The sequence below is a fragment of the Neltuma alba genome, unplaced genomic scaffold (genome assembly GCF_004799145.2).
Source record: "Neltuma alba isolate B1F8T4 unplaced genomic scaffold, ASM479914v2 tig00011296_pilon, whole genome shotgun sequence".
Classification (NCBI taxonomy): Eukaryota; Viridiplantae; Streptophyta; class Magnoliopsida; order Fabales; family Fabaceae; genus Neltuma; species Neltuma alba.
Window position 1 is genome coordinate 15,140 of NW_021636005.1, and position 14,673 is coordinate 29,812.

The following is a 14,673-nucleotide window of genomic DNA, read 5'->3' on the forward strand; positions in this document are numbered from 1 at the left end:
TTATCTATAGAAATTAGCTTTAAAACCATTTAAGTCATATTTGGGGAATTGAACCTCTTCATAAATTTTATAAATCCTCAAAATAATATTCCGTAATGTCTCCCAAATTTTATTAGGTACTAAATAATTTTAATAAATATTTTCCAACTTAATCTCCTTATAATTTTGCCCAAAAATAAGCTTTTTAAACAATAAAATAATCTTGAGACTCTATTCATTAAGATAATTCCTTTGACCCTCATGATTCCTCAAGAGTCTATTTTTCAGAGCTTTAAAATTTTGGTATGTTACAATTACTTATCCCCGAGTGTTTTAATTCCAAAGAATTCTTAAATAAATTTAACAAAATAAATATTTATATTTTAATCATTTGATTAGTATTCATTTGATGCTTTCATATTTTTAATTCAATTTAAAAAAACTTAATTAATTCTAGAAGAAAATTATATGAGAATGCTTTAAAGTTTGATTGAAATAAAGAATATGAATCCATGTTGTAAGATGGCGGGCTTTTTTTTGGAAGGGAGATGAGCTAAGAAGACTATCGACAGGTTAGAGGGAGATGGTGATTTTTTTTCCTTTTACTGGGAGTATTTTTGTACTTTAATTAAAAATAGTGGATCCCATACTGCTAAAAGTGACTTTGAATTTTCTTAAAGAATGAATATAAACATAAAAAATATTCAGATTAACCGTTAAATTTGATAACATAGATTGGAGGATAAATACACAATTCAATATGCCATTGGTACAAGTAACTTATTTTTAAAAAATACTTATAATGTCTCATAAAAGAAAAGATTGGAGACACAAACACCTTACTTTAAACAGCAATTTAATTCAAGCTGAAACTTTTTTACGCAAGTTAGTTTAATTATAAAAATTTATTATAATTAATAATCTCTAACACACTTTAATGCAATAGCCCTTTAAGATTAGGAGTATTTTGGTACTTTTATTAAAAATTATATGGTGTTTGGTGAACTTTTAGTAAAAGTTCATCGGTATTTTGACCTTTAAATTTTTTTTATTTTAATTGAGGGTATTTTGGTACTTTTATTTTAAAAATTATGGGTCCCACTCCATAAAAAACAAACGTTAACGGCACTGTCATTATTGACCTCTTTTTAAATTTTGATTAGTATATTTGAACCCAAAAAAAATTTTATAGTATTAAGTGAAATTTTAGTATATTTTTATATGTATTTTTTACTTTTAACCCAAATGACAATTCATATTATTTTAAGATAATTAATTTATTCAAAATACAACCATTTTAGATTATCATATATAACTTAAAGAGTATACATTGCATTCATTGCCTAAAACATAATTAATTTTTCAAATGAAACTCTACAAATCAAATTAATACTACCTCCTATCCTAATTATAAGACCCAGTATTGACTAATTTGGGGAGATAAGGAACTTAGTTAAGTTAGTTATTTGTAATGAATAGGTATTATTTTTCCTAAAATATCTTTGCTAATCAAGTTTATTATCTAGAACTACCATTATTAGAAGGACGATCTTGAAAAAAGTGGATAAATGTGAGAGACAAAGTGGATTGGGATCTTATATTTAGGACCAAAATAAAAATCAAATAAGGTCTTATATTAAGGACCAGAGATAATATAATGAAATTTCAAAAATCAACTCAGAATTCTTGTGATGACAAGTGAAAATGCCTACATTAACAAAACTTTTAGCATCACAAAGATGACAAGTTAATGTGCGAGCATTAATGGTTGTCGTGACATTTGTTAATACCTAATATCAATGTGCATTATGTACTTGTTATTAACAATTAAATAGCTATATTAACATCTATTGTGGCATGTATTAACGAGTAAGGCTATTAGCAAGGATAATGAGGTCTTTTTACATTTTCATTAAATTACAATCTCTTACACTTAGGCCCCTTTAGGACTTCTAATTAATTTGTAATTCTTATGGTACCTTTATGCTGTATTCTTTGTTCCTTGTGACCTTAGTGAAAATTTTCCTTACTTTTGTACGTATATAATCCTCAATAGGCCATAGGACTAGATACCTTTTGGCTGCTTTTGCTCATCTTTACCTAATATTCTTCCTCTTAGTTTGAAATAAATAACAGGATGAAAAGCTGATTTTGGAATAAAATTAAATAAATTATGTATTAAATCATTTTATAACTAAATAATTGATAACTGATTGATTCGCCCATTGGATGAAAATTGAAATTGTTATGACAAAGCTGGCACCGCAATATGTACCGAATTGTATTTTTCTCTGACCTATTATGTGTTAATTCATCCTCAATGAAAGTTGAGGATCATTAATTTCAATGCAAAGTATCTATCTTTTTTTTTTTGGGCCAACGCAAAGTTTTTCTCCCCTCTATATATTTATCTTGTTTAGTGTAACTTGCCTAACAAGGTGATATAATTGAATAAGTTTTGCACAAATATGATGGGGATATTTTTTTGTGATCAAATGTACGATTAAGATTATTTAAATGTCCCAATAGCGTAAATTTATCTTTATTCTACAAAATGCAAAACTGTGTAACTATAACATATATGTGCAAAACTTATTCAATTATATCGCCTTGTCAGGCAAGTTACATCAGAGACGTACCCAAAAAAAAAAAAAAAAGCATGCATTGAACATGTACGTCTCTTTTTTTTGGACTCAAGAACATGTACGTCTATACCATAATAATTTTAAAATCCAGCTCATTTAGGCTTTACATTTTAAAAAAAATCCCAAATATTCTTTTAAAAGAAAAAACCGTAAGAGAGGGATGCGCTCCTATAAAAGCCCTATCATATCTCACAAAACTCCTCACCGATCAAAAGCCAAGTATCGCAACAAATCCGAGTGACAGAAACCCGAAGAATGGCTTCGTCCAAGTCTGCCCTTGTCCTCTGTGTCATCAACCTCCTCTTCTTCACGATGGTAACCTCCACCTATGCGCAATCACCAACACCATCTCCTCCTTCCTCAGGAAATCAGCCAAGTTGCCCTATGAATGCACTTAAATTAGGTGTCTGCGCCAATGTGCTGGATCTCGTCGGCTTCCGCCTTGGCCAGCAGTCGAAGACCCATTGCTGTTCCCTCCTTGGGGGCCTCGCCGACCTCGATGCCGCCGTCTGCCTCTGCACGGCCATTAGAGCCAATGTCTTAGGTATCAACCTTAACATTCCCATTAACTTGAACATGATTCTCAACGCCTGTGGCAGAAACGTCCCCTCGAACTTTCAGTGTGCTTAATTCAACAGATATATATGTATCAACACTGTCTCCACTACACTATCCTCATCAAGTTCTATAGTTCCTGGTGACAAATAAATTATATCAATGAAAAGTTTATAATGATCTATATATGATTTCCCTCTATGAATAAATATTTTTTTACCATTTTTAATTATTAAACACCAAAGAAGTTTCTTTTTGAATGATAATTATATTAACGAGCTGAGCCTAAGAAATTAAATGTATAATAAAGGACCATGTTCTAATTTACATATAATTGTTATTGAATAATCGTCTGGTAGTCTTCTTTGTTTCTGTTCAATCCGAAAACCAGTAGTACTTAAATGGTCCTCAAAATTTTCTTGGTAAAAAGAAGACAGACCACGGGATCAACAAAAATGAAACAAGGGAGTTTCTCTTTACTGTAAAATAATTATCAGTCCTCAATATTAATACCATAATATAAAATGTACTCCTGCGGTCCACAACATAAAAGGTTATAGCTAAACTTTCTCACAAACTAAGAAGTGTTAATTAAGTCATTAAATATGTTAAATTGATAAAAAATTACCTATTTTACTCTCATTGAAGAATGTGATTGGAAAACTCTCTACTCTCTCTTGTATTTAAAACACTCTCTCCTCTTTGTAAGAAGGGATAAAAGTGAAAAACCATCATTAATGATCTTGTCAGCCTCTTATATTTTATATCACAATTTTCTTCTAAAACCCTTCTTATATTATGGACTAGATGGAGCACAATTTTCAATTTTATTTTTCTATGGTTTTTCTCTTCTTTCAGGAAACTTCTATGCGCATTCTGCGCAGGAAAAAGTATTTAATTAATAAATATTAATAATAGCAAGGTTATAAGTGGAATTAATTAACGTGTTCAAGACTTTTGGCAAAAGAGCATATAGCTAATAAATGGACAAATTATGAAAAGAAAGGAGGGAACAAAAATAAGAAAATTTACAATGGTAGTTGGGTCTAATAAAAGAGGCTAGTCCTCTACAACGTGCTGAATTAGGTCCGAATTCCTACTAAAAGAAATGTTCATATTTAGTTCCCAATAGTCCCACCTCTTGTCATCCATGAACAAAAAGCAACTGTATTTATAAACATGATAGTAAGCCAGTAAATATATGAGTAGACATTTATAAGAATGGGAAATAAAACCCAAATTTAAAATATCATATTTAAAGTGCCAGGAATAAAATCAAGACAGTGGGGGGGGGAACACAGAATAAAATCTAGATAAATAAATAATTTCATAATCATTTAGTCACGTAGAATAGCCTGTCATACACTATACACATAGATTTAAAAATGCATGTTGTGATATGGACATTGGGTTTCTTTGACCTTAAAATAATACTATATTATGCAATGAGTTGAACTCGTAAAAACGTCAACGTACTAGCGATTTCACTGCAAATTCCCGATTCCACTCGAGTTGGCAGCGATTCCTACTCCTTCCAAGTCTGCAAGCTAACCAACACGAAAGGAGGAGATGTGATCGTGGATGCGTGCCGTTTTGCGTTTTGAAAAGTGTTGCCATATCACTTATATATTTAAAGGATATATTTTGATTTATGAGCAAAAGGTTCTGAATTTTATAATTAGTTTGCCACATTAATGAAGTACTTAAAAAACGTAGATGAATATCAAATGAAATATATCACCAGAATAATGTTTTATGAGTGTGTATGTGTATATATTGTTTTGGAGTGAATTAAGCATCAAGTAATATTATTGTAGCTCAATTCATTTGAGATATTATGGAGTTATTGATATATTTATTAATAATTAGTATTATTGTACTACTTCCACTCCTAATTATAAGATCCAGTTGACTAATTTGAAAAGATCAAGGAACTTAGTTAAGTTAGTTATTATAATGAATAGATGTTTTTCCTATAATATCCTTACTAATCAAATTTGTTATCTAGAACTATTATTATTAGAAGGATTATCTTCGAAAAAAATGGATAAATATGATAAACAAAATAGATTGGGATCTTATATTTAGAATTAAAATAAAAGTCAAACAATGTCTTATTTTAAAGGCCGAAGGTAGTATGTGTATATATGAGTCTGTATATCTACTTCCTCCATGCCATCATCTTTCTTCTTCTTTAACTTCTTCGTGCCTAGCTATTACATCCTTAAGAATGGGTAATTGTCGACACCTCTAGTCCTTCATCATAGCAACTAATGACCCCCATTGTAGGTACATCAATCTTTATACCCTTATCCATGTGATCTTCTATGGGGGTGATCTCAAGTACTTGGCTGCGCATAATTTTGCGACTTGTTTGATATTGCTTGCTTAGATGATTGGTGGACATCTGTTGTGCACGAATCATGGCCTTCCCATAAAAGGGAAGAAATAGTCGTCACTAAGATTTTAAAAGAATAATTTTAGAAACCTTTTATAAAAAGTAATCTATGAAATAGAGTAGGATTCAGGAGTCGATTATGCATATGGAAGGTGTTAGGCACCCCACAGCACCCATCTAGACTTAGGATAAAAGCTTAATGCCTACATACTTTTTAAAGGGAAAAAATTTTATTTAAAAATAAAGAAAAAATTTTATTTAAAAAAGGAAAAAAATTTTAAAAAAGAAAAAAAATAGTTTGTTTATAAATTTGAACTTGACTTAGGATAAAAGCTTAATGCCTACATACTTTTTAGAGGGATCAAAACCCACATAGTTTGAGGGTATAAATGCTTGTCACTTGGTTTTTATGAAAATATTTATACAATCAAAAACGATATTTTTGTGGGTTGATTTTTTCAATATATGGAAACAATTTTTGCATTTTTATTTAGAAAATATTTTTAAAAGAAATTTTGGATTATTCTCCTTGTAGAAATTCCCACAACCTCATGTGGAAGAATAATCGTTCAAGCCTGCGGAGGTTCTAAAAACCTCACACGGCTCTGAAAAACATTTTGAAATTATATATATAGTTTTTTAAAAAAAGATTTTTTTATTTTATTGTTCATTTATATACATTGGGCCAAAATTATTTCCTCACTTTTATTTTAAAAAGAAAACTTGCACAATTACATTGGTATTTCTGCTGAGACTCCCATAATCTTGTATGGTTTAGCAATAAATCTATATACCTGCAAAGGTTCAAAAAACCTCACACAGTATTTATTTTAAAAAAAGAAGTGCTTTCGAAAGTACAAGAAAAGAACACCTAAAAATCAATTCATTATGAAATTCAAACCAAACGCAGTAGATAGGAAGAGAAATCCATACATAATGCTCCACTTATCAATTGGCTTGCCTCCTTTCTCTAAAAATCTTTGTGTGTCTTCTTCTAACTTTTTCTCTCCTATTTATAGGCTCCAGCTAGAATTTTTTAATTTTCTTTCAATTTTTATTATTTTATTTTTCCTCCATTAGGACTCCTGACAATACTTCCCATTTAAACACAAAAGCATGATCAAATTGTGATTTTTTTAATTTTAATTTTTGTTTTTTAATTTTTTACAATAATGACACCAAAAGATATTTCCAAATTGTGACTTTCCCTTGATAATTAGTGTTTCTCTATATTTATTTGTTTCTCCACAAAGAACGACATCTCTAATGAATGAGTGAGGCTATTTGTGTCTTTTTTCCCCTAACATCTTGTACGTGAAAAACTGCAGTCGAAGTGTGATCCTACTTATAATGTTACTTTCAACTTAAAGCTAATTTCTGTCAAGTCGAAAGCATAAAAGTTAAAACCCTTACAACAAGTGCGTTTTTCGGGACTTGAAATTATATTCTCCTTCTTATAAAAGTGAGACTGCTTACCATCTCAACCAACATTTGTTTATTAATGTTTGCCTCTCTAAATTAGAAAATAAAAAAAGGCTCTCCTTTCTACCAAATATAGCCTTAATTCTAGGCATATGCCTATTAAAAAATATTCTCTAATCCTATCTATAAATCACTTCCAACATGTTTCATATCAACGAAGAAAAATCTTAGATTTTATTAACTCTCATTTAAAATTTAACAAGTTTTCAACTTTATCCCTATTCAATATACATTATATCTCATGTAAACAAAGTCAACATAATAATAAATGAAGGATAAAATTATACCCTATAAATAGAATCAGAAAATGTCTTCTCTCTCTACCTTATATAGGACCAAAAATATATATATACTACCTCCCGATCCTTAATATAAAAGTTACTTAGTTATTAAATTTAGTCCTAAATATAAGATCTCAATTTTATTTGTCTTTCAAATTTTTTAATTTATTCTCCAAAACATTCTATGCATTGTAAGGAGCTTCTGCTAAGAGATATTTCTAATACATATGATTAAATGTGATAGTTTAGAAAAATCAACACACATTTATTATAAATAATCAGCCTAACTAATTTTTTTTAATATCTTCAAATTAATTATTTAGATATTATACTAAGAACTAATGGTAGTATATGTGTGTGTTTTTATTTATTAATTCAATGAAATCATGCATAGAATATTTTATTAAAAATTCATATCCTTCTTAAAAATTACACATCTAAAGGAGCTTTCAATTAAAAATTCAAGCATATTGCGTCATCTTTTTTTTTTTGTGAGTGAAATATTGCATCATATTTTATTCTAAGAAAAAGTCCTATGATAACTCTCTATTTTTAATATATTTAAAGAACATTTTGAGTGATTTTTAGAGAGTTATTGATGCATTTTAGAAGATTTCTAAAAGTTAATTGGAAGACTTGATTTTGAGCATTATTTGGGGGATTTTATTATAAATATCTTAGTTTGAAATAAATAAAAATAATTAATACTAAGTTTAACATTTAGTTGATTTTATTTTATCTTATTCCAATTTCTTAGAGTTTATTTTCTTCTCTTTTATTTTATTTTCCAGTTTTTCCTTTTTATTGGTTTTATTTTATTTCCTTTCTCCTCCCTTGCATCAGTTGCACGTGCTGCACAAGAGGTTCTTGAGGAGGATATGAGGACGCACCGTTTGGAGCAATTGAAGGGGGGATTCCACAGATCAGATACGCAGCGTTTTGGAGAGTTGAGGGCTGGGCGATGGATCACTATTCATCATCATCTTGAAGGCGCCGAAGAAGGAGTCGTGGCTGGTTCTCGTTCGAAAAACAGAGGAGGCCGTGCTGGCTCGAACAAAGGCGAACTGGTGTGGAGGAACAGAGCTGTAGCGCCGAAACTGGAGGGGGAACTGTTCAGCATCTTCCTCTCTTGAATCATAGACGCCGAGACCGGTTTTGGGCAGGAAATTGGCAACAGCCACAACCTTGAGAGGACGAGTTCAGGCGACGGCGGTCGAGGCAAGGGAACCGGCGCTGTTCTGGGCAACTTTCTGATTGGCTGGACCTGTTGAGTGCGTCGTTCTTCTGCTGGAGCTTTGCTGGAGACTTGGGTTCTTATTCAGTTTACAATCATTCCATTTTCATCATTCCATTATTCAGATTCTCATTCCACTGTTAACATTCCGTTTCCATTCTATTATGCCACTTTGTTTTGGAATTAGTGTTGCTGAATTGGTATTGCTTAAGGTCATGTGTAGCTAATTTTGTTTCGCAACCTAGAGTGCTACGAAGTGGTTTATGATTTAGAGATTATTCCCACTGTTTATTTATACTTGTTTTTCTAATTCAGTTTATTTAATCTTGTTTTTAATTATAATTTGTTTAGTGTTTGGCCACCATTGAGTTTGTTTTGGGAATTTAGGATTGAACTTGACAAAAAGAATCTTAAATAGACCATGAGATTAAGTAATGTAGAATTGGATTTAATCTAATTTGCACCTAGGATAAACATGTATCTAGGGGCTCCACATAATCAAATTAGAGTGAAATCAGATTAATGTGCACCTTGTGTAATTATGTGAGATATTACTAGAGTTATAAGTGGACTGACAGGTGCTTTTAACTATTAAGACTCTAGATTATTGAATTGAGTTTAAGCATGATTAATTTAGTGGAGATAAAATCTAAAGAGCAAACAATGGATCAGTAACTCTAAGTTGTTCTTTTAAATACTTGTCTTAGTTAATTTTAAAAAGCTTGGTTTTATTTTGTTTTAATTTTTTTTCACTCGATTTCATTAAATCTTGATTTTCTCAACTTAAACGAAACAAAAAATTTTATTGCCTAATCACTGTTAATTGAGTTCTCTGTGGGATCGACCTTGACCTTGATTTGCCACTGTTTATTTTGACGACCCATACACTTATGATGCGTCTTAATATTGCATCATCTTTTATTATAAGAAGAAGTTCTCCAATAAAAATTTTGGCAAAAAATAATCTTTTACTTCTTGAAGTTTTGACTTACTTATAACTTATTGTTTGAACTTTTGACTTACTTGAAATTCAGTCTCTAATCTTTTTATCATTTATAAATTTATCCTTTATCATCCAAAACTCATTGTGAGTTGGCATTGAGTCATCCTATGTGGGTAAAAATTGCCCGTGTCTACCAACTCAGCATTTTACATAAAATTAAAATAAAAAGACTATTTTTTTAAACCGAGATGCTAAGTGTTCTTTGGCAGAGCCCGAGCCACTAAATATTGGGTGGTCTCTGGTGGTGGAGGTTGAGGGAAGATGTGGAGCTGTTGAGACTTATGGCCGAAGCAAAGAATGGTGAGCAAGCCGTGGATGAGAGTGGTGATGCTGAGATTGAGCTCTTTTTTTTTTTTAATTTGTGTAAAATCCACATGGATCTGCGTTTCAAGACACAAAAGCAATTTATAAATGATAGGATGAGTCAAAAATTCAAGGACTATGTTATACTGAATCAAAGTTTAAGTAATAAGTTTTAACTGAGTCAAAACTTCAAAAATTAAAAGATTAAGGCCTGTTTGTTTTTGTTTTTTGTGTTTTGTTTTTTTCTCAAAACAATTTTATAAAATTGTTTTTTAAAACAAGTTTAAAAAAAAATCTATTTAGTTAGTTGTTCTAAAAAATTATATTTGAAAATAAATATTGAGACTGAACGATGAAATTTTGATGAGAGCTCACATTCTCAAATAAAAAAGCCATCAAGTAGATAAGAAAATGTTTCCCAGTTTTTCCAAACAAAAACAAGAAGACAACAAAAAAGTTGTTTTGATTTTTTTAGTTTTTAAAAAATAGATTTATGTTTTCTTTAAAAACACTTAACTAAAAAGAAATAATCAAATAATTTTTTTATTGTTTTTTAAAAAAAACTGTTTTCAAAATAAGAAAACCAAAAAGACTTTCCACTATGTATCAGGCAGCAACTGAGTACCCTGGATAAGTGACTCAACCGAGAATTTTCCTGCCTCATCTATTGAGACGTTGGGCTTATAACCGGCCCATTGAACCCTCCGAGACACATCTGAGCCCAACCCAGTATTTTGATACTCTGCGTAAAAGATGATGCTAGGAGACTCCACAATTTTTAATGGGAAGCTTTTTTTTAAAATTTTTTTTAATTTTACCTGGCAGTCGTAGCAAAGTTAGTTAAGCCCAAAATCAAATTTGCAAAACCATTGCATTCAAATGAGCCAACCTACAACCACTAAGTGTTGGTCCAAGTGGAAAGGGCTTGGACACCTTAAATATCATATCTTAGATTTGATCCTTGATGTTGTGTGTATGAAAAAAATACTGTTAGGAGGGGTCCCTGCTACAGCACCTGACAGTATCCTGAGAGATTAGTCTCTTACTGTTCGAGTGGGAGGATACTCTAGGCAACCAAAAAAAACAAAATGAGCCAACCTACAGTTAAGAGAGATCCTGGGAAGTGAGAAATTGGGATCCAACTCCCTCTGATCATGTAATGTTGTTTTGGGCTTAGCCCGGCAATACTACCAATGGCCCATGAGAACACGTAAAGCTACCCAAAATTTGTTGGGCTTTCCAACATCGAATATAGATGAAACAATCAGGCCAACTCTCCAGTCTCCACAACCGCATCAACTAAAAATAATAATAAATAACCAACTTGGATTGACTCTAGTAAAAAAGACTAATCCCTCACAACGTGACAAACTAAAATTTCAATTCTTACTATAAGAAGTACTCACATTTATGGGGTGTTTGGATAAAACCAAACCATAGTTTGGAGAATAGCTTCTAAAGCATAGATTTTATGGAGAATAGATTTTGTAAAAAATAGATTTTGTGAAAAAGTGATTCTAAGAAGTGAGAGTGTTTGGATAGTTGTTATCAGAAGCACTTTTTATATATACAAATTACTAAAAAGGCATAAGTTAATATGATGATTACATAAAAATAGATTTTATGATATATTTTAATTTGAAGGAATAAAATTGTTAATAATATATTTTTTATCAACATAATTAATAATACATAAGATAATATAATTAATATGTATATATATTTATAAGATATAAGATTAAATATGTTTATAAAAAATAATTGAGGGGTGTTACAATCATATTATTGTTGAGATCTACTCTCAGACTCTTTCTCGTACTGCGTCTGAAACAATGAAAAAGAGATGAATAATTGGGAAAGGTATATCTGTCTGGGCCAAAAAAAAACAACAAAACACATCCCATAGGCTCTCACACTCTCCCTTTTTCTCCCAAAAGCAGAAAATTTTTGCTTCTACCAAAACTATGGTTTTGATTTTTTTAATGATGTTTGGGTGATTTTTCCCCATAATTCTATTTAAGACACTATAGGATACTAAGAGGGTGTTTGGATGATTTTTCCCCAAACCATGGTTTGGGTCATCACCCAAACACCCTCTTAGTATCCTATAGTGTCTCAAATAAAATTATCTCTAATAAGTGAATATCTATGTTCGGCAAAAAAATAATAATAAATAAATCTTTTTTTAACCCAAAATAAGTAATTAAATCAATACATGTATGTGTGTATATACTCTATATATTAAAAGCCAGCCAGTTAGAGCCTGTTCGATTTGAGGTGAGGGCAGGGTAGGAGAGGGGATAGAAAATTATCCCCTCCTCTCATTTGCTTAGAAATTTTAGAGTAGAATCCTTGCCCCTGTTTTCGCTGTCTTTTAAATTAAGTTTTTATGGAGGAAAGCTAAAATATTAGACCATTTTATCATCATTTTTTTATATTTCATTAACACCTATAAAAATAAAATATATATTATTGTAAGTAAAATATATATTGTTATAATTAAAAAATGTATTATAATAATAATTAATTTAAAATTATTATTACAATGAAAAATTATATTACTGTAAAATTAATCAATTTTTAAGAAACATATTATTTTATTAATTAAAATATATCTTAAAGGTGAAAGAGAACAAAAATTTTGTATTTATAAGGCAAATAAAATTTGCTAATTTGATTATTTAAAATATATTATTATATCAGTTAGAATAAGAAATCAGTAGACATTAACATGAGAAGGCTGAATTTTCATTAAATTATATAATTAGAATTAAGATGTAAAAATAAAATGGTAAATTAGACTATATTTTAAAAGCACTTCTTTGATCAGTTAGCAAACACAAACCACAATGTAACACTTCAATAACAAATTGTTGATCACAAAAAGAATCATCAATAGTGCCAGAGAATAAGGGCACCGGTATTTGCCACCATCTCGTTTACGAAACCTCACATCCTTCCTCTGCCTTTTGATTTTGAGTCAAAATGGTGAGACTTCAGTTCTCTTGCAGTTTATTAATGGCAGCCTGAGGTAATTGTTGAAGACTCTTCCTTCCCTGCCATTAAAGCGTGGGTTCGCTTTTATGGCATCCCTTTGGATTATTACACTGAGGAAGTAGCGAGGAAGGTGGGAGATCTTTTAAGCGTTTTTCCAGAGTCTGATGAATCCCGCTTGATTCATGAAAATGGGGTTCGTGTGAAAGTGACTTGGGCCTCAATTATTCCATTGACTGCTTTTAATGAATTCTATCTGCAGATTGCGGTCCTGCAAAAAAAAAAACTCGTCAATATTCCTACCTGAGCATATCTAATATAAATTATATTATAAAATTATAAAATGAATCTTATATTTAGAAAAATTATTTTTTTTAGCATTTTTCTCATTTTCTGTAGTGTTGACTTCAACCTCTGTCCTTTGGCAAGGACTTTCTTCGCCATTTGCGAATTGTTACTCTCATGGAAGCCCTTTCAGATAAGTTGTTTCCGTTTCGTTGTTCAGGAGCCAGGATTGAATCAACTTCTCAATTCAAGATCCACTTGGTTTCGCCACCCTTAACATTGTGCTTGTCTCTGTTTTTTTTTTTACTAAAATATAGATATCTTTCTATTAGAAATAATCTTATAACTAAAAAAAACATGGATTTATCACGTTGTGAAGGATTAACTCATTCCGTTAAACTTAATTCCCGTCTATTGCCTGTCTTTGTTTTGTGTCCCTGGTGTTTATGGTCATTGAAGATGGGCTTCTTTTTTTTGTCATAGATGGGCTAGGTCGTTTTCGTTTTTGTTTTTCAGTTGCTGTTTTTGTTTTCTTGTGAGGTCGCCTTTTTTCCTTGACCTTCTTGGGCTTTGCTCGAATGGGTTCTTTGTAATAGGCCGGCCTTTCTAATGCATCAAATTACTTTGTAATGAAATTATCCCAGTTGGATGAGACATTAGTTTATGAATTACTTAGCGAGTCAATGTTGTAATCATGATTAAACTAGCAGTAATTAAATTAATCTTTCAGTCTTTAATATAAGACTCATTTAGCTAATTTGATTAGATTAAAAAAGTTAGGTAAGTTAGTTAATTATAAAAAAGGTGACACATTTTTTCTAAAACACTATAATTATCTTTCTTAATACTCCATCTCCCTCTTCCAGTTGATTATGGTTGAGGGAGTATTTATAGGGTAATTTAGAGAAAATTATAAATATAAAAATAGGTCTTATATTTAGGACCAAAATCAACTTAAAAATTGGACACTATATTAAGAACCAGAGGAGTACTATATTTTTAGTTGCATATCAATTATCCTAGGCAGAAGAAACAAGAACCAGAATATAACTCGAAAAAAAATTAAACATGGCGGATAATAACCTGCCCACTCTGACTGAGCATTCTCTTGATAATTAAGAGTACTTCTGATAAACCTGGAATGAGGCTTAGCAGTATCTTCGGCACCTTTATTTAATTAAGTCATCAAGTGCTCCTTTCTAATTTGGCACTATTTTTCAGCCCACGTTTACTACTTATAGCGATCAGCACCCTGTAGTCAAACTTGAATTTGTAGAATTAAAATGAGCACTTCATGCTCATATTTTTAGTGAGCATAGAATGTGCTCTTTTTTCTCCTATTTTTAAAAATCACCATCAAAATTGAGATAATATCTTCTTGGGAAAAAAAATACAAAAGCACCAAAATTTAAAAAATAACTCGGGTGTTATAGTTCAAGTAACACCAAACATATTTTTAGTACAAGGGTGTGTTGTAAGATATTTTATATTAATATTATATTATTTTGTTTTAA

At 30.7% G+C, this 14,673-nt stretch overlaps 1 protein-coding gene across 1 annotated transcript; it reads left to right on the forward strand.

Annotated features, from left to right (window-relative positions):
* Window positions 1-2,879: 2,879 nt before the first annotated feature.
* Window positions 2,880-3,254, forward strand: LOC114711545 (pEARLI1-like lipid transfer protein 1). Its single transcript, XM_028895952.1, has one exon. It carries the CDS (start codon window positions 2,880-2,882, stop codon window positions 3,252-3,254), a length of 375 nt encoding a protein of 124 aa, XP_028751785.1.
* The last annotated feature ends 11,419 nt before the right edge of the window (window positions 3,255-14,673 follow it).